This window comes from Staurois parvus, unplaced genomic scaffold, assembly GCF_062004578.1.
Source record: "Staurois parvus isolate SC_StPar_1 unplaced genomic scaffold, SC_StPar_1.0 ptg000475l, whole genome shotgun sequence".
NCBI classification, from domain to species: Eukaryota; Metazoa; Chordata; class Amphibia; order Anura; family Ranidae; genus Staurois; species Staurois parvus.
Window position 1 is genome coordinate 2,088,664 of NW_028318271.1, and position 21,836 is coordinate 2,110,499.

Here is a 21,836-nt window from a genome sequence, read left to right on the forward strand (position 1 = left end):
AGGGGGGCATGAGGTCTCTGGGAATACTGATGTGGAGGTATGGGATATTCATTGTCATGGCTGAAAGTAAAGGTCAAGTTATCTTAATTACTTAAAATTAAATAAATTGGACTATGTGACCAAATAATAGATATCCCTCCAAATTATTGAGTTTAGGTGTTTCCAGTCAAGGGTACTGTTACAGAATACAAAGACATTTTAGACACTTGTACTCTCTCAGATTTGTGACAACACTTTGGGGAAGGACCTACCAGTGTTATACTGCATCCATAAAGACAAGGTTTCTAAGGTTTGTTGTGTATGCATTTGAGTGGCCTGCCCAGAGCCCTGATCTCAAACCTATTGAACACCCTTGGAATGAATTGGAATATGGCCCACAACTTTTCATTCAACATCTTGTCCAACACATATCTTCTCATCCAACATCAGTACCTGACCTAATACATGTTTTTTTAAATGAATGGGAACAAATGCCTGGAGACACCCTCTAATATCTTGTGGAAAACCTTCCCAGAACAGCGAGAGCTGTTAGACCCTTTTCAGACACGGTGGATCACAGACACTGCCGGCTGATTTCAATGGGATGATTGGATGGAAACGAACTGCCTGTCCATTTCTACCCAATTGTGATTTCAAGTCTTGGGAAAACCCATTGGGGGTCACCGGGAAAAACGCCTGGCACACTGGTAGTCAGTAGGAAGAATGGCCCCTTACAGATAGCTAAAAAGATCATTCATGTCATGCCATTGAAATTTCTAGGTAGAGTTGGTCCTGAAACTATGCAGACACCATCATAAGGAAGGTCAATTAGACACAGCTTAAGGACACCTAGTAACCTCTGGTGGAACCCTGGCTGAGAATGGCTGCTCTAAAGTATTCTCCTTTGCTTCTCCCCTGGCAGCTACATAAAAGGGTATGTAGGTAGGTGAAGGGAGGGGTTGAGTAACTTGGCCAGCACAGATGGTATGTAAACAGAGGAGAAAGCTATGACAAGCAAGGAGGTAGAGCACTGTGCTAAGGAACTATTTTAGAAATAGTCAAACTAGCAGTTTCAGAGGCGCATTGTAAGTAAATAAAACATGGTTTATGGAAAAGAAAATGCTGCAAGTAAGAATTTACAAAACGTGATTTCTCTATGCTTCTACCAAATTTTTTACATTGGTAACAGGGTCTCTGTAATTTCCACTTCCTTTAGTTTTTTCTGGTAAGAATTGTGTTTGATTAAAGATTGTATTAAATTCAGAAGTAATTTCATTTCATTATGTCAAGAGTGGTTCAGTGTACCATCTTGAGGGTCATGTGCACAATGAGTAGCTCTATATGAATGGAGGAGGTGGACCTTTCATTCACCTTCCCATACTTTATTCATAGAGCACTTTATGGGAATTGATAGAATAGCTTCTATGAATGAAGCAGGGGGGTGAAAATGGCGGGGAGGGGTAACGTTACATACACTGCTCAAAAACATTAAAGGAACACTTTTAATCAGAGTATAGCATCAAGTCAATTAAACTCCTGGGATATTGATCTGGTCAGTTAAGTAGCAGAGAGGGTTGTTAATCAGTTTCAGCTGCTTTGATGTTAATTAAATTAACAACAGGTGCCCTAGATGGGCAGCAGTGAGACGACCTCCAAAACAGGAATGGTTTTACAGGTGTAAGCCACTGACATTTTTCCCTACATCTCTTTTCTGACTGTTTTTCACTAATTTTGCAATTGGCTAGGATCAGTGTCATTACTGGTAGCATGAGGCTATACCTGGACCCTACAGAGGTTGCACAGGCAGTCCAACTCCTCCAGGATGGCACATCAATACGTGCCAGTGCCAGAAGGTTTGCTGTGTCTCCCAGCACAGTCTCAAGAGTATGGAGGAGATTCCAGGAGACAGACAATTACTCTAGAAGAGCTGGACACGGCCATAGAAGGTCCTTAACCCATCAGCAGAACCAGTATTTGCTCCTTTGTGCAAGGAGGAACAGGATGAACACTGCCAGAGCCCTACAAAATTACCTCCAGCAGGCCACTGGTGTGAATTTCTCTGACCAAACCATCAGAAACAGACTTCATGAGGATGGCCTGAGGTCCCAATGTCCTCTAGTGGGCCCTGTGCTCGCTGCCCGACACCATAGAGCTCGATTGTCATTGAACACCAGAATTGGCAGGTCAGCCACTGGTGCCCTGTGCATTTCACAGATAAGAGCAGGTTCACCCTGAGCACACTTGAAGGGGTCTGGAGAAGCCATGGAGAACGTTATGCTGCCTGTAACATGACTGTTTTGGTGGTGGGTCAGTGATGATCTGGGGAGATATATCCATGGATGGATGCACAGACCTCTACAGGCTAGACAACGGCACCCTGACTGCCATTAGGTATCGGGATGAAATCCTTGGACCCATTGTCAGACCCTACGCTGGTGCAGAAGGTCCTGGGTTTCTCTTTGTGCACAACAATGCCCAGCCTCATGTGGTGAGAGTATGCAGGTAGTTCCTGGAGGATAAAGGAATTGATACCATTGAATGGCCCCCACGCTTGCCTGAGCTAAATCCAATAGAACACCTCTGGGATATCATGTTTTGGTCCATCTGCCACCGCCAGGTTTCACCTCCAGACTGGCCAGCTCAGTGATGCCCTGTTCCAGATCTGGGAGGAAATACCCCAGGACACCATCCTCATTAGAATCATGCCCCGACATTGTCAGGCATGTATACAAGCACGTGGGGGCCATACAAACTACCATTTTGAGTTTCTGCAATGAAATTTCAGCAAAATGGACTAGCCTGCTGCATCATTTTTTCACTTTGAATTTCAGGGTGTCTTTGAATTCAGTTCTCTGTAGGTTGATAATTTTCATTTCCATCAAACGATGGGGCATCCTTATATTCCTAACACATTACCCAGACCATATCAGTATAGATATCCAGCATGAGATTTTTCCCATTGAGATCTGACGTGTTTTCAAAGTGTTCCTTTCATTTTTTTTGAGCAGAGTGAATTGTAGTGATCCATGCAATAAGTGTCCAATACAAAATATCTGCTAAAGCAAGATCTCTGTCCTGTTCCTCACAAAGGATTGGCTGATGTATGAGTCATTCAATGCTCGGTAATAAACTACAGCTCCTGTATTGCAACCTCCCTCTTCCCCAGAGCCGGTGTGTTGCTGGGGGTGTAGATTGCACGTAATGGCTCAGTAATTGGCAGTCACACAATTTTAGAGATGCTGCTGAGAAAAAGAAATACAGCTGTATTTACATTTTGAGTGTATTAAAGTTTTTAGTTAAAAGTATCAAAGGAAATCTACAGTGAGAAAATAAATAGTCTTCCTCTGCTGAAATGTGCTTTTAAAATACCTGGCTGTTATGGTTATCTGATTCAAAAAAAGAATTGAGCCAGACATTTAGGGGTTGATTTACTAAAGGCAAAAAGTGTAGTTGCCATAGACCAGGAGTCTCCAAACTTTCTAAAGAAAGGGCCAGTTTACTGTCCTTCAGACTTTAAGGGCCGGACTGTGGTGCTCGATCTTTGGTATTAGGGGAATTATTAGAGCACCATCGTTGGTGTCAGTGGGAGGAATAGTGCCCCAAAATTGGTGTTATTGGATGGAATATTGCTCCATCATTGGTGTAAGTGGGAGGGATAGTACCCCATTGTTGGTGTCAGTGGGAGGGATAGTACCCCATCGTTGGTGTGAGTGAGAGGAATAGTGCCCCAACATTGGCATTATTGGGAGGAATGGTGCCCCATCATTATTATCAGTGGAAGGAATAGTGCCCCATCATTGGTATCAATAGAAGCAATAGTGCCCCATCATTGGTGTTAGAGGAATGAATAGTGCCACATTGTTGGTGTCAGCGGGAGGAATAGTACCCCATCATTAGTAACAGTGGAAGCAATAGTGACCCGTCATTGGTATCAGTGGGAGGAATAGTGCCCCATCATTGGTATCAGTGGGAGGAATAGTGCCCCATCATTGGTATCAGTGGGAGGAATAGTGCCCCATCATTGGTGTCAGTGGGAGGAATAGTGTCCCATCATTGGTATCAGTGGGAGGAATAGTGCCCCATCATTGGTATCAGTGGGAGGAATAGTGTCCCATCATTGGTATCAGTGGGAGGAATAGTGCCCCATCATTGGTATCAGTGGGAGGAATAGTGTCCCATCATTGGTATCAGTGGGAGGAATAGTGCCCCATCATTGGTATCAGTGGGAGGAATAGTGTCCCATCATTGGTATCAGTGGGAGGAATAGTGCCCCATCATTGGTATCAGTGGGAGGAATAGTGCCCCATCATTGGTGTCAGTGGGAGGAATAGTGTCCCATCATTGGTATCAGTGGGAGGAATAGTGCCCTATCATTGGTATCAGTGGGAGGAATAGTGTCCCATCATTGGTATCAGTGGGAGGAATAGTGTCCCATCATTGGTATCAGTGGGAGGAATAGTGCCCCATTGTTGGTGTCAGTGGCAGGAATAATGCCTCAAGGGCTGGTTAAAGGCAAACAAACGGCCGCAGTTTGGAAACTACTGCTCTAGAGCTTTGTAAATGAGGCAAAGATCTGCTGATTTGCATCATCAAATCATGTGCAAGCAAAAAATACGGCTTTTTTATTTTCCTTGCATGTGATTGGGTATTCTTTAATAAAGCTTTAGCTCATGTCCTCATTTCTTTATCAACTGCAGTTGCTGAGTGCACACTATTTGCCTTTTAGTAAATCAACTCTGTTTTGTGAAAAATCTCAGCAATGGTAGCTTTTGTATACCTCTCTGTAGAGGTTTCCTTTATGGGCTGTGATTGAGTGGGGGATGTGGCAACTAGTTTTCATCATAGGCTGGATGGCTGGATCCACATTTTGCGTTGCACATGTTGTGTTAGATGTTGATGTGCAGTACTTTTAAGATCACTCCATTCATTCTGAATGAGCTGTCAGCATACTGTGACGTAGGCAAAAATGTACATAACCCATTTTACAGGGCATGTGCGTTTTATAAACTAATTGTTTTATAGGTTTTAGATGCAGAGTAAACCAACCTGAAATTGTCCTGTAAAACAGAAATGTTAAGATCTGCTTTAGGCTAGACATTCATGACTCAGATTATTTATTTTTTACAGGTATTTAAACATATCACCGACAATTCACACAGTGCTTTACATACTGTACATTCACATCAATCCCATGCTTTGCAAAAAATAATAATTGCACATATATTTTCAAAAAAAATGTGCATTTATCAATTTTTTTGTAAATTTGCCTGCAAGGCATTGGAACCATGGTCATGGATCACGGGTACAATGTCAAGTTCCTTCAGTGCAGACTCTTCGTTCAGCTCTGAAGTCTTGTGTTCCATTGAGAACTACAGGTGCATCTGTCAGGGTGGCAGATGGGACTTGCAGTGTATTATTCATTTACAGATCTCTATGGAGCCATGCACAGCTGCACTAATTTCAAATCTTGACAGCTGCCCCGAGGGAGAAGAATCCCTGCATGCTGTTTTGTGGGTGGCACCATGTTACACTCTAAATATTATTATTATTATAATACAGGATTTATATAGCACCAACAGTTTGTGCAGAGCTTTAAAATTTAAAGTCACCTCAATGCTGGCCTCAATGCACTGTTTAATTTGGGCAACTATGTGGCAAATGAGATTTAATGTTGATAAATGTAAGGTTATGCACTTGGAGGCTAAGAATATGCATGCATCATACATACTAGGGGGGGTACAACTGGGGGAATCAATGGTGGAGAAGGATCTGGGAGTTCTGGTAGATCACAAGCTTAATAATGACATGCAATGCCAAGCTGCGGTTTCTAAAGCGAGCAAAATCCTCTCTTGTATTAAAAGAGGTATAGACTCCAGAGAGAGAGATATCATTTTACCCTGCTACAAATCATTAGTAAGACCTCATCTGGAATATGCAGTTCAGTTTTGGGCACCAATTCACAAAAAGAACATTGGGGAACTGGAGAAAGTGCAGAGAAGGACAACCAAACTGATAAGAGGCATGGAGGAGCTCAGGTATGAGGAAAGATTACAGGAACTGAATTTATTCTCTCTTGAGAAGAGGAGATTAAGGGGGGATATGATCAACATGTATAATACATAAGGGGGGATACGATCTCCATGTATAATACATAAGGGGGGATATGATCTACATGTATAATACATAAGGGGGGATATGATCACCATGTATAATACATAAGGGGGGATATGATCTCCATGTATAATACATAAGGGGGGATATGATCTCCATGTATAATACATAAGGGGGGATATGATCAACATGTATAATACATAAGGGGGGATACGATCTCCATGTATAATACATAAGGGGGGATATGATCTCCATGTATAATACATAAGGGGGGATATGATCACCATGTATAATACATAAGGGGGGATATGATCTCCATGTATAATACATAAGGGGGATATGATCTCCATGTATAATACATAAGGGGGGATATGATCTCCATGTATAATACATAAGGGGGGATATGATCTCCATGTATAATACATAAGGGGGGATATGATCAACATGTATAATACATAAGGGGGGATACGATCTCCATGTATAATACATAAGGGGGGATATGATCTCCATGTGTAATACATAAGGGGGGATATGATCTCCATGTATAATACATAAGGGGGGATATGATCTCCATGTATAAATACATCAGTGGTTCATATAGTGAACTTGGTGTAGAGTTATTCACCATGAGGTAATCACAGAGGACAAGGGAGCACTCTTTACATCTGGAGGAAAAGAGATTTAATCTCCAAACACGAAAAGGTTTCTTCACAGTGAGAGCTGTGAAAATGTGGAATAGACTCCCTCAAGAGTTGGTTCTGGCCAGTCAGTGGATTGCTTTAAAAAAAGCCTGGATTCTTTCCTAGATACAGAGAATATAACTGGATACTAACTTTTATAGGTAAAGTTGATCCAGGGAATATCCGATTGCCTCTCTGGGGATCAGGAAGGAATTGTTTTCCCTGGAGGAGCAAATTGGATCATGCTTTGCTGGGTTATTTGCCTTCCTCTGGATCAACTATGAGTATAGGATTATAACTTTTTTAATTTTTTTTTTTAATGGTTGAACTGGATGAACGAACTATGTAACTATCTACACGTGTATGGCTAGCCTTAAGGGGCTCTAATATAGCTCTCATCTATACTGGATTGTAAAGAATGTGTTGTGATGGTATTGTGTGCTCAGTGAAATGGATTTTCTTTTGGAGGATGCCATTGTGTCATGCTAATGGGCTGAATCCTCTTCTACTTGAACAGCTATAGAAGGACGTAAGAGCTTTTATAACAAAAGCTAAATGTCCTTGCATGGAATATTTTCAGAAGACTATTAATGCTAAACCTTAACTTACCTGTGTACAAACGTCTGTGTTTTCTGTCTCTTTGATCATATTTTGAAGAAAACTCCAGTCCAAATTGAATGAACCTTAAAACGTACAGAGAATATGGCCTATGTGCCTACTGTTTCTGTTTTTCATCAGGCTGTCCCACATCTTATTGCATTCTTGCCACCAAGCTGATGTTCTGGGAGCACCTTAAGTTGGCAGGTTTAAAATTCAGTGAATTTTCGTGATCCTGACTCCAGCAGTGTTATCTCTTCTAGGTCTGAGAATGCTTTGCCATGCTGATGGTGTCCTCTGCTGGCACCCTTGGAGCTGCTATCATGATTGCTTTTCAGGGCTCTAACCCAACTTTGCTCTCTTTTTGATACCCCAACATTCTTAAAACTTCACCTTCACAGAAGCCTGGGACTCACCTGCTACTTCTAACTGGCAGCTCAGATTTGGGTGTCCATTTATGACACAGAGAATAGCTGAGATTCAGAGGATCGCAGCTATTCTCTGGTCATTCACAGTTTATGACACTGAGGAGATCAACTGAGAACATGTTCAGCCCTTCACTGGAGATCTGTGAACTCCCTCCAGATTCTCCAGCCCAGAGCTGGAGAATCGGAGGGACCGCAAACTAAGCAGCGATAATTTACCTCTGTTTAGTAAACTGATCTTTTACTGTAATCTCGTGAGATTATAGTAAAATCAGCCATTTTCCAGCGTTTGTAGACTGTTCTCCAGCGTTTGGAGACCATTCTCCCTTCGTTCGGAGAACTGCTTCATAAAAGGCATTCACAGGAGAACTGTGTTCTCCGAGAATGCCGGAGAACTGAGCAGCGATCTATTACCGCTGGTTCATAAACGGACACCTTGGACATGGGGGGAAGTTGCATTAACTATTCCTAGTTGGTAAAAGCAAAGTCACCAATGGAGTCCATCATGTTTCTCTTACAAAAGTTTTCCTTTACTTTCTGCTTACAATTGTAGTGGGACTTTATTCATCTATGCAGTGAGTAATAACCAGAGAAAAAAAAATGATGCCCCTTAGCAGTCAGTAAAATTTTATATTTCATTCATTTGGAATGTTCAAAAAATGTATTGGTTCCTCTGAGGAAATGACACATGTTCCTCCAGTTATCCTACACCACCCCACAGATAAAGCAATTCTGTGACTTATAAAAACTGGAATTTGGTGTGATTAAACATAAGAACAAAACTGAAAGGCTGAAACAGTTGAAGAGGTTATAGCACACTATGTCCTAACGTTTGTGAACAGCTGACCATTAACACCCACCATATGGCCAAATGAATGTGATTAACTGTGCATTACTGACCTTGTGGTAACAGTGTGAGGAAAGTCCTTTTCTGTTCCAGTATGACTGTGCCCCTGTGTACAAAGGAAGCTCCAAAATACATGGTTTGATAGGTTTGGTGTGAAGGAACTGGAGTGTCCTGTACAGAGCCCTGACCTCAGCCCTCTTGAACCTTGTTGGAATGAATTTGAATGCTGATTGCAAACCAGGTCTTCTCCTCCAACATCAGTGACTGACCTCAAAAATGTACTTGACTGAATGGGCACTAATTCCCACAGGCACACTTCAAAAAAGTTGAGGGTGTTATAGCTGCAAAGGGAATATGAAAGGTGGAGGGGGGTGCCCATGGATTTGGAATGGGATGTCCAACAAGCTCATATGTGTTGGCCATATACGCTTCATTCCAAATGAAACCTGTTAGGAGAGAGATCTGCCAATACTGACTTGTTTTGGAAGGTCTAAGCTCCTGTCCTGACCCTACTTCTTGAGTAAATGACCCAGAACAAACCGGAGTATATCAAGTGTTGCATTGGGGTACACATGTTCTTGGTCAGACACAGTCCATATCTAACACTGCTAATATCAGGATGACCATGTTGGAGCCTGCACCTTCAAAGGCCAGTCACATATTTCTGTCCTGACATGTTCTCATTATCTAAAGATGGTGCCTTACATTGTATGTATTTGCTAGAAAAGGTTGCCTTGCCAGTGTAAATGAGACTACCTCTTCCTGTAATCTCAGCCAGCCCCACACACACTATTAAATAGCCCCCCACCCCACCCCCAGCACGTACAGCCAGCCTCCCCTTTAAATTATCACCCAACACTGCACACACTCAGCTTGCCTGCCTTCTCACTTCTACCGCTCTGCCTCCCCCCCACCTCTTCACCATAATGCCTATACCACCCTTCTCCCCCAGCCTGTGCACCCTCATTCCCACACCCTCACAATGAAAGATGCCTTATTTCCAACCACCCTCCCCATTCCTGACACCCCATCCTCTCTTTTACAATAGAGATAACTTTTGTCTTTATCTTATACTAGTAATATTTGTGCCTGTTTCTAATGTTTTCTTTTTATTTAATGTTTTACAGATAAACATTGATTATCTGGTGTTGAGCATATCTTGAGCTTACCCGTCAGGATGCAGCCAGCTCAGGTCTCTGCCTTGGCTGTACCCTTTGTCCTGTTCATTGTATTCAGTATAACTCCTCTGAATGGTAAGCCATGTCATGCTTTTTTTTTAATGTAAGATATTTTAATGTGTAAATGAATGCTGTTTTCACACTGATTATTAACAAGCTTTCAGTGACTATGTGTTTTCTTTGGCAGTTTTAACCTGGCCATATACTGGTAGATTTTCATACAAACATTCGCACATTCAATAAATTAACAGAGGTCATTCGAAAATTTAATTTGCTTGTAAATTTCGACTTTGGACTTTTCACCAAGGAAAGCCACATTCATTGTTTGGAAATGCAGTTTGGGAAAACATTTCTATCCTGCTTCTTTAAATACATTTTTTGTTGTTGTTGCTGTGGTGAAACATGAACGTCAGTTTGACTCCACCAAAAATTATAAAATTGAACAAATGTTCTTAAAATGAAAAATGTCAAACATTCTACTAGTTTATGGCCAGCTTTAGACTAAATTGGACAGGGGCAAAATGATTGCATAGCTTGTAATACCTACATTTATTTTAGAACAGTGTGACAGTATGTGTACAGTGGGGATCGAAAGTTTGGGCACCCCAGCTAAACATTTGTATTAATGTGCATAAAGAAGCCAAGAAAAGATGGAAAAATCTCCAAAAGGCATCAAATTACAGATTAGACATTCTTATAATATGTCAACAAAAGTTAGATTTTATTTCCATCATTTACACTTTCAAAATAACAGAAAACAAAAAAATGGCGTCTGCAAAAGTTTGGGCACCCTGCAGAATTTATAGCATGCACTGCCCCCTTTGCCAAGCTGAGACCTGCCAGTGTCATGGATTGTTCTTAATCATCGTCTGGGAAGACCAGGTTATGTCAATCTCAAAGGTTTTAAATGCCCAGACTCATCTGACCTTGCCCCAAGAATCAGCACCATGGGTTCTTCTAAGCAGTTGTCTAGAAAACTGAAACTGAAAATAGTTGACGCTCACAAAGCTGGAGAAGGCTATAAGAAGATAGCAAAGCGTTTTAGATGTCAATATCCTCTGTTCGGAATGTAATTAAGAAATGGCAGTCATCAGGAACAGTGGAAGTTAAAGCAAGATCTGGAAGACCAAGAAAAATATCAGACAGAACAGCTCGCAGGATTGTGAGAAAAACAATTCAAAACCCACGTTTGACTGCACTATCCCTCCAGAAAGATCTGGCAGACACTGGAGTTGTGGTACATTATTCCACTATAAAGAGATACTTGTACAAATATGGTCTTCATGGAAGAGTCATCAGAAGAAAACCTCTTCTACGTCCTCACCACAAAAATCATCATTTGAACTTTGCAAATGAACATATAGACAAGCCTGATGCATTTTGGAAACAAGTTCTGTGGACCGATGAGGTTAATATTGAACTTTTTGGCCGGAATGAGCAAAGGTACATTTGGAGAAGAAGGAGCACAGAATTTAATGAAAAGAACCTCTGTCCAACTGTTAAGCTTGGGGTTGGATCAATCATGCTTTGGGGTTGTGTTGCAGCCAGTGGCACAGGGAACATCTCACGAGTAGAAGGAAAAATGGATTCAATAAACTTTCAGCAAATTTTGGATGGTAACTTGATGCCATCTGTGAAAAAGCTGAAGTTAAAGAGAGGATGGCTTCTACAAATGGATAATGATCCTAAACACACCTCAAAATCCACGGGGGATTACATCAAGAGGCGTAAACTGAAGGTTTTGCCATGGCCTTCACAATCTCCTGACCTCAACATAATTGAAAATCTATGGATAGACCTTAAAAGAGCAGTGCGTGACAGACAGCCCAGAAATTTCAAAGAACTGGAAGACTTTTGTAAGGAAGAATGGGCAAAGATACCTCAAACAAGAATTGAAAGACTCTTGGCTGGCTACAAAAAGCATTTACAAGCTGTGATACTTGCCAAAGGGGGCAGTACAAGATATTAAACTCCGCAGGGTGCCCAAACTTTTGCAGTCGCCATTTTTTTGTTTTCTGTTATTTTGAAAGTGTAAATGATGGAAATAAAATCTAACTTTTGTTGACATATTATAAGAATGTCTAATCTGTAATTTGATGCCTTTTGGAGATTTTTCCATCTTTCCTTGGCTTCTTTATGCACATTAATACAAATTTTTAGCTGGGGTGCCCAAACTTTCGATCCCCACTGTATATAAAGTTTGCCTTCATGTCAGCTTCTTGTAATCTCCTGTATACCAAATATCTTAATATAAATAAAATCAATGCGGACAAATTATTCTTATTCAACGTGCAGACTGTGCAAAAAAAAATTTGCAAAAAATCTGACACAAAAAGTCCATAGGTGTCTATATACAGCTCTGGATAAGTGTTCATTTCCTTCCTGGAATGTCCACTACACACCAGTTGTGCTCATGCAGTGGCTCTCCTCTTGGATAGCAACTCATCAAATAAATATGCCAACCATTTTCATTACTGGCATATCTCACTTAGAAGAATTCCACCATACCTCCCGGCATCAAATCATTAACCTCCCTGGCGGTATGATTATTTCAGATTTTTGGTGCTGAAAGCGGTATCATTATTTTGTATGGAAATTTGGCATTTTATATTGTAGGCCTGTAATTCTTAGGAATAACTCACTGAAATCTGTCCGAACAAGAGTCTAGTAAACATCCTGGGTATGATAAAATTTGAAACACAAAATCATAAATTATAGTTTAATAAATAATCATAAAAAATAATAATATAATAATAAATTTAATTCAATAATGTAATCAAACCAAAAACACTGAAATTTGAAATATAGCGCCAAGTTCGCACATCACTGAGCAAAGTCGCAAAATCATTTTCAGTGTCTGATGACGAATTTCCCCACGAATCATTATTACTCAATTCTGCAAGTGGTTCTAATTTACTATCGTTGTTCTCTTGCTGGTCTAAAACCGCTTTTGACCTAAAGGGACGCTTTTGGACACCATGGACATTTCTCAGTTTCCAGGTAGAAAGAACAGTAAAAATGAAGGCAGGGCACAGGACAAAGCACTCGGGACAAAATGTATGTGAAATGGTTTGGTACAGTAATGTTTTACTATGATTTTAATGATTTTTATGAATGTCACTTTTTGTAATTTTCAAATTTCCCGCCGTTCCGTCCCCTGTACGTCCTGATGCTTGCAGAGGACGGAACCCAGAAGACAGATGCCGGCATCCGCCGGAGGACACTGCAGGAGGGACATCGCGGGAGCGCAGGACAAGGTAAGTGACCGAGGGATCGCGGAGCAGCGCCGCATGGTAAGCTCGAGTGTAGCTCGGGGTTACCGCTTGTGGTACTGAAACTTTACCCCGAGCTACACTCGGGAATACCGCCAGGGAAGCTATGCTACATGTGGATTTGATGCCAGGAGATATGGTCGAGTTCTATTAAGCAAGATATGTCTCTCATGAAAATAGTTTTTTGTTTTTTTTTGCACAGGCTGCACATTGAATAAGAATGTTGGTTGGAATGTTGTTCACATTTAATTTTATTTCTGTTTAACATATTTGGTGTTTTCACAGCGCTGACAGTGAGGAGGAGATGCACTTATAGTGGATCACCTTTAGTTCACGTGTTGGTGATATTTTGATCTGTTAGTACGGTAGCAGCAGTAAATGTACATAGTACATGTGCACATTTATTTTTTAGAAGTGGAACACTTTTAAACTTTCTGTATAGCGCGGTGTTGAAGATTATCAATCTATGACATTGCATGGTTCTTCCACTCTAACATGAATGCACAGGGAATTATTATTATTTTATTACAGACATTTATACAACACCGACAATTATGCAATGCTTTGAATATTGTATAGTCACATCAGTCCCTATCTCATGTGGATATGTAGCGCTACTCCTGCTGTAGCCATAGGAATACTGTCCAGGTCTTCCCCAAATGCTTTACCTCATAGCCAGGCACATAGGTTCATTCACATTTCTTCAATGATCAGTGTAGGGGTGTTGTTTTTGTTGTTTTTTATGTTTGGAGAGCTTGGATAAGGATGAGGGAATTAGGTGAGATACTCCAAAAACCGAAACTATTTACAGTTGAGGACTTTAGGTATCCTTTTGGATATGACAAAGTCTGTGCTTGAAACAAACAGTAGACTTAAGCTTTAAGACCGCTGTAGTAGTAGCAAACTAGAGCAGAGTCCCTTGTAGGTAGGAGATTAGATGGACAAAGCTCTTTGGAACACCAACCGGTATCCCCTTTAGCTGGACCTGCAGTTGACCTCCCTAACACCAGACGGGTTTTAGCAGCACAAAGTCTCTAAGATCCTTTCAGAGGCATCAATAATCAAAAGGCCCAATGGGGAATGGTTGCCTTCCTCCGTGATACCAGACCAGATCGTCAGTAGATGGGCCCCTAAGACAGATTTAGCAGAACCCGGGTCTCAGCATTCAGGCCCTCAGGTCGCCCACCTGAGGCCACACAGTAGTAGTTGTCTGGGAGGACAGTTGCCCCCTTTAAAAATCATACAATGTGATTTCCTGAATTTCTTTTTTAAATTCTGTCTGTCAGAGTGGGAATGCACCTACAATGTGAATTTCAGACCCCTCCATGATTTCTAAGTGGGAGAACTTGCAAAATCATAGGGTGTTCAAATACTTCTGTTCCTCACTGTATATGGATACTCACCTGTTCAGGGATCCAGTGCCGTCCACCCGAGCCATTTATTCACCTGTCTTTGGGCCCCCAAATCTGGCACCCTAACTGTGGAAAGCCAGCTGTGACTCCTTTCAGCTTCACACCCTCCCCCCCTCCCCCAAGAAAAAAATAATTTTCCAAATATGTCGGGGGGGGGGGGGGGTTGTATGTTTGCATACTCTGGCAGAGGTCGTGAAACTTTGGTATTGATATTGAAAATATGACTGATCATGCCAAAAAATATTTGAACAAAAATTAGCTGTTTGGTCGAGTTGCCAGAAAGAAGCCATTACTGCACCAATGCCACAAAAAAGCCTGGTTACAATATGCCCAACAACACCTTGACATACCTAAAGGGGGCTTTTTTGTGGCATTGGTGCAGTAAAGGCTTCTTTCTGGCAGCTCGCCCATGCAGTTGTTTTTCTTTTTTTTTCTTTTTTCAAGTATCATCGTATTGTTTTCATTGAAACAACCACGCCATCTTTTTTTCAGAGCAGCCTGTATTTCTTCTGAGCTTACCTGTCAATCAATTCTTCTGGCAGTTGTGGCTGCAATCTTTCTTGGTCTACCTGACCTTGGCATTAAGAGATCCCCAAATTTTCCACTTCAGGGCTTTAGATATCTTTTTATATCCTTTTCCATCTTTATAAAGTTCCATTACCTTGTTACGCAGATCTTTTGACAGTTCTTTTCTGTTCCCCATGGCTCAGTTTTTAGCCTGCTCAGTGCATCGCATGAGAGCTAAAAAACTCATTGACTATTTATACACAGACACTTATTGCAATTTAAAAAGCCACAGATGTGGGAAATTAACCTTTAATTGTCATTTTAACCCGTGTGTGTCACCTTGTGTGTCTGTACCAAGGCTAAACATTCCAGGGTATGGAAACATTTGATCCGAGCCATTTGGGTGATTTCTGTTCTCATTATGATTTAAAGAGGAGCCAAATAACTATGTGATGACAAATGGCTTCATATGATTATTATCCTTACATAAAAGTGAAAGTGTGTCTGTGTGGGTTTCCTTGGGTTTTCCGCTTTCCTCCCACACTCCAAAGACATGATGATAGGTTATTGGATCCTGTCTAAATTGGCCCTTGTATATGAATGTGAGTTTGGGACCTTAGATTGTACGCCCCTTGAGGGTTAGGGACTGATGTGAATGTACAATATATATGTGTGAAAGCTCTGCGTAAATCGACGGCGCTATATAGTTACATATAATAAATAAATAAAAGACATTTTGTTTTTGGCATGATCAGTCATATTTTCAATATCAATGCCAACATTTCACGATTTCTGCCAGGGTATGCAAACTTTGGAGCACAACTGTATAACAGCTCACATATTCTATATGTATTTCAGCAATGCCTCCGGCTGCTTGGTTGCAGTTTTAATTTAGAGAAAAGCAATGTGTTGGTTCCTATGCAGAGAATAGTCATTATGTACACTTTAACATAAAGCATCGTTAACCGCTTTCCGACCACCCTATAGCAGATATACTGCTACAGGGCGGCACAGGTGCGCAAAATCACTTGTGTATATATACGTTATTTCGCATTTCTGGGAAGGGGGCGCGTGTGCCCTATCTGCGCCGCCATTCGCAGCCTCGGCTGTCAATCACCGGGTCCTGGACGGTGATTACTCACCGGCGCCTGGTGATTGCTGAGCATCTCTGACGGGGAGGAGAACTGTTTGTAAACAAAACAGTTCTCCTCCCTGTAAGCTCATGCACACTGCTTTGGATGGCTGTGCACAGCACATCCATGCAAAGCAGTGTGATTACACTGAAGCACCAACACATGGCTCCTTAGTAAAACACTCCCAGCACACAGTTAACCCTTTGATCGCCCCTCATGTTAACCCCTTCCTGCCCAGTGCCATTAGTACAGTGTCAGTGCTTTTTTTTTAGCACTGATCACTGTATTGATGTCACTGGGGATGTCAGTGACACCAAGTTAGTTCCCCCCAATGTCAGAATGCCTGCTGCAGTCCCACTATAAGTCACTGATCGCTGCCGTTACTAGTAAAAAATAAAAAAAAAATTCCAGTGTATATATTGCCATTTGTAAACACTATAACTTTCACGTAAACCAATTCATTTACACATATTGGGATTTTATTTTTTAGCAAAGACATGTAGCAGAATACATTTTGGCCTAAATTTATGATGAAATTTGTATTTTTAAAATTTTTTTATTGGACATGTTTAATAGCAAAAATTCAAAAATATTGTTTTTTTTTTCTCAAAATTGTCGGGGTTTTTTTTGTTTTTTTATAGCACAAAAAATAAAAAACGCACAGGCGATCAAATACCACCAAAAGAAAGCTCAATTTGTGGGAAAAAAAAGTTGTAATTTGGGTGCAGCGTTGCATGATCGCGCAATTGTCATTTAAAGTAACGCAGCGCCGTAATGCAAAAAAGGGCCTGGTCATGAAGGGGGTGGGGTAAATCCTCTGGAGGACAGGGGGTTAATGTGTGTCCTATGGCCTGTTTAGAGTATTATGCAGGTTGTTATGATAAGTAAGTGGTTAAATCTTTACATAGATCTTTTTTGGATCAATAGTTTCCTGCATGGCTTGAAATCAATGACATGTTACATAAGAATGTTCCCAGCCAAGATTATGTAAGGCTATCAGATTAAACGCAGGGAGGTATACATGACATGGAGCTAAACTGTACGGGTAAAAGGATTGCCCGTCTCAGTGCTATTAGCAGATCTGAAAACTCTCTGGGTGACTGATTCAGAACAATGATTCCTATATAACAGGCTTTGAAACTTCCCAGCTCAATAGCATTTGTTTGATGGAGAGTAATCGTCACTATTTAACGAACGCCATTGTGTGACACAGCAATGATCCATTAGGCTTGCTGTACTCCAAGATGTCTGGGAAATTCACCGCTGGACATTCAGTCACAATTAAAGCAAACCTATGATTTTCTTGTGCAGGGCAAAGCAAAAGGTTGACTTTAAAGCTGAACTCCAGCAAGCAGCAATGGAACCCTACTCACAAGTTACATACTTACCTTGTGCAAAAACACTCCATTTCTTTGTCTTTATGCAATTTCGTGTCCCCCAAACACGCCCTGTTCTGTCTCAGCTGTCATTTTATGCATTGGCATACCTCCATAGATTTCAATCTGTACGGAAAGTATGAGAGTCTGCTGATTCAGCAGCATCCACAGACAGCTTAACTCTCCAATAAGCCTCAGAGGTTGTTTTCAGTGTAGTTTTACATTACAGAGGATTTTTTTTTTCAGTCATTTAGCCCAGGTTCACACTGATGCGCTGCAGAATTCTCACCAGTTTCTGTGCGATTTACGCACCGCATCAGAACATCAATAATATAAAAAAAACCAGTACAACTACAGAAAAATACTTTATCGGTGGGACACAACATGTCCCTTATGCCTCCTGTTTAGTGTATCTTTGGGGCTGTGAGATCAGGCACCACTTTTTTCTCCCTGTTTAGTTTACAGAAGGAGCAGTGAGGTGATGCTGTCATGCGGGCGGGGACGGGGGCCATCTCAACAGCACCCCAGCTGTGACCCGCCCACAACCATTGATTGGCATCTGCCCCTCATAGCCCTGAGCTCCACCTGTATTCCCGCCCACCTCGTCAGTGCATTCCTATCGAATCATTTAAAACTTAGTTCAGCTTTCCTCTGCCAGACGCATAGATCATCCCCACTACGTCTAGGAAGAGTACATTTTTCTGATGCAACAAGGCATTAGTTACAATTTTACAGTGTTTTTATTGGTCATGGGAAGTTTATTGGTCATGGCAAGAGGGGGCCAAGGTCCCAAAGCGGGCAGGATCCTGGATTCTGGATTTAATGCCCATGCCCCCAGTTGCACATACTCATCCTCCCTTTGCTCCAACAGGTGATGGAAATCCCCAGTGTCCAGTATAGAGAAGCATGTCCCCGTGTGCCTAGCAGTGTCACTTGGGGGCAGGGTAAGTCTTGTTCTCTTTGCAAAGGCCACTTTCACACTGATCTGCAGAAAAAACTTCATTTGCGTTGCATTTTTTTTTCACAGGGCATGTGACTCAAAAAACGCACCAAAAATGCAACACTGGTGCATTTTTTATGTGTTTTTACCACAGTTTGTATTGATTTCAATGGGGAGGTCTGTTTTTTGGGGGGTTTTTATTTACCGGACAAGAAAGGCAGCAAGCAGGATTTTAAAAACTGCAACGAATCAGTGTGAAGAGTTCCAACGAAACACGGGTTCACATGTTTTCTAGCACTTTTTTGTAATGCAAAAGTAGGAGAAAAATGGATCAGTGTGAAAGACGCCAAACTGCAACCGGAGCAACATGGAGCTTTGGCCGGGCTGTCATTCTTTGCTGCTGAGTATGTACAGCTGCCAACTAGGAATTAAAGTGAACCTGTTGCTTTGCTCTGCATGAAAATCCCAGAGTTAAATTGTGAATAAACCAGTTTCTGCAGAGCTATATACGGTGGTAGATTTCAGTGCAGGAGGGACATGAATGCAAATAAAAGTGTTCAATAAAATCCAAACAAAAAAATAATTTATTGCATCTAACCAGCCTTTAGATGTGGTGGCTGCATTACTTTTCTTTTTGCAGACTTGTTTTCCTTTATTTTCACCTAAGGATCCTACCAGTAACATACCTCATGTTCTAGGATGGCAGTACAATATCAGGACAACAGAAATGGAACAGAACTACAGATCTCTCTACCTCTATCTCTCTTCTTTTCCATAACATGGGTAGGTGGGAATTCAGTAGTCCGCAAAAAAGTTGGTCAGGGCAGTGGCTAAATGGTTAGCACTTCCACCTGGCAGTACTAGGGTTGTTGGTTCAAATCCCAGCTACGGCACCTCCTGCCTGGAGTTTGCATGTTCTTCCTGTGCCTGCGTGGGTTTCCTCTGGGTAATCCAGTTTCCTCCCACACTCCAAAGACATGCTGGTAGGTTAATTGGTTCCTGTCTAAAATTGGCCCTTGTATATGAATGTGAGTTAGGGACCTTAGATTGTACGCCCCTTGAGGGTTAGGGCCTGATGTGAATGTACAATATATATGTAAAGCGCTGCATAAATTGATGGTGCTATATAAGTACCTGAAACAAATAAATAAGTTGGGAAAAATAGGAATTCAAGTGATATTAACCACTTGGCACTGACCGCCTCCCAGCCCTTTAAAGTTTCTAAGAGGCAGAGGCTGGCCTTCAGCTCTTTGACTGCTGTGATTGGCTGTCACATGTTTGGAAAGCTGCCTATCACGAATAGCTTACCGATCACTGGTGGCTACTGTGATCCACTGTTTGAGGAGGGTGGATGTCTGCAATGCTCAGTCCAGAAAGTGTTGCAACTATGTGGTGTAAGGATGCTACACACTGCCAGCTCAAAGTGTAAGAATGGCCTCTGCTCCTCCTGGGCTGTGCCCCCTGACACATTTCACCCCGCCCCCAAGGCTTAGTCATAGAGAGCTCTACAAGTAAGCCCTGGGGGTGGGGTGAAATGTGTGAGACATGGCCTAGGTTTTTTTTGTTTTTTTTATTATCAAACAGGTATAACAAAACACTTTTAATGGTATAACATTTTTAAAAATGAAATAAAAAACCTATTAAATGAAACAAGGGGGACCAAATAAGAGCAGTTCATTGTTGGGGGTTACATACACTTTAAGGAAACCAATACACAAAGAAACGTAGAGGCTCTCATGGGGTTGATTTACTTTTGAATACTTTTTCTGCTCTACCAGTGAGAACGTTGAGTTGGACTTTTAGGAATTCATTGTATTGAGAAAGCAGACTTCATATCTTCTCCATGCTTTCATTAGTCAAGTAATTTTCCTATTGTCCACAGCACAGTCTCGCCCGGGAAAACCAAAAGTGACCAGCTGCCGGTCGTATGACAAGGAAACGGTCACTTGCTGGTGGGAGCCGGGGTCGGATGGAGGACTGCCAACAAACTACAGTGTCCTCTACTGGACGGAGAGGTAAGACCTATCTGATTCCAACAGATCGCCTTCTTTTCCCTGACCCACTGCTGTAATTTGTCCTTGCCACTAGATAGCATCCATAATTCATGCAGATACAGTACATTTATTCAAGTATACCTAAAGGCAAAACTTTTTTTTTAGTTCTGGATAGAGTGCAGAGGGATTGGAACCCCTGTCAGGTTGGTATTCTCGCCTTTGCTCCCGCTAGGAAGAGTCATCCTCACTATTTTTATCACTGAGAGTGAAAGTGAAAGACAATCCCAATTTTTGGGTTGACACAAGAACAGAGGAAATCTGTCTAGTTCTGGTGACGACCAAGGACTCCCTTACTTTGGAAGTTTTGGCTATGTTACAGGAAGTGAAGGGAAATCTCCCCAAAGGGACACAGATGGAAAAAATTAAACTGGAAGGGGTTATAACCCTCCCTTATGCTATCCAAAATGGAAAAATAAGAATTGCCTCTAGTTCCGCTTTCAGTTTGCATAGGCAGATCAGTGAAAGAAGAGTTCTGTTTGGTGGCAGTATTTTATTTTTATTTTTTACAGGTATAGTTCTGTGAATATATTCAGAGCTTATTCAGTCCCTAACCCTCAAGGGGCGTACAATCTAAGGTCCCTAACTTACATTCATACATACACATACTAAGGACAATTTTAGACAGGATCCAATTAACCTATCAGCATGGCTTTGGACCGTGGGAGGAAACCAGAGTACCCAGAGGAAACCCACACAGGCAGAACATGCAAACTCCAGGCAGGTGGTGCTGTGGTTGGGATTTGAACCAATGACCCTAGTACTAGCCAGGCAGAAAAGCTAACCATTTAGCCACTGTGCTGCCCATGTAGTAGAATACTTTTAGACACTGCACTTTGGATTTTGGACAAAACCTGATAAATCCACTATCAAGTTTTTTTTTTTTAATTGAGTCTCATTGGATCGGTTTTCCTTCACCTCCTATGCCCAAGAAAGAAGAGGAAGTGACATAAAATCACTAAGAAGGGGAAATCCCTTTTCACTGAAACAGGTGTACCTTGTGAGAGATTTTCTCTCTATTCCTGTAACAGTTTATATTTCCCAGCATCTTCTGACAATGGTCACCAGGACAGAGAGGAGGAATCACCCCAGCATTGTCCACACCTCCACACTCCAAATAAAAATAAAAACTACTGTATATATTTTTTTAACCACTTGCCAACTGCGCTTCAGCCAAAATACAGCTACATCACAGCCGTCCAGTTCTGGGAGGACGTCAGTGGACGTCCTGCCAGAACCGCTCCTCCCACGTGCCCCCTGGGGACCGCTGATCACAGATCGGGTGAAGGGCCAATCACAACGGCCTTTTACCATGTGATTGGTTGTGT

The 21,836-nt window shown here is 41.7% G+C and overlaps 1 protein-coding gene across 1 annotated transcript in view; it reads left to right on the forward strand.

Annotated features, from left to right (window-relative positions):
- The window catches only part of PRLR (prolactin receptor), a 96,606-nt gene that overhangs the window by 33,988 nt on the left and 40,782 nt on the right, over positions 1–21,836 (forward strand). Inside the window, exons 2-3 of the mRNA XM_089689434.1 lie at positions 9,767–9,892; positions 20,340–20,472. Of these exons, the coding sequence (XP_089545560.1) occupies positions 9,817–9,892; positions 20,340–20,472 (209 nt within the window). The 5' untranslated portion in view covers positions 9,767–9,816. The remainder of the gene's footprint in view (positions 1–9,766; positions 9,893–20,339; positions 20,473–21,836) is intronic.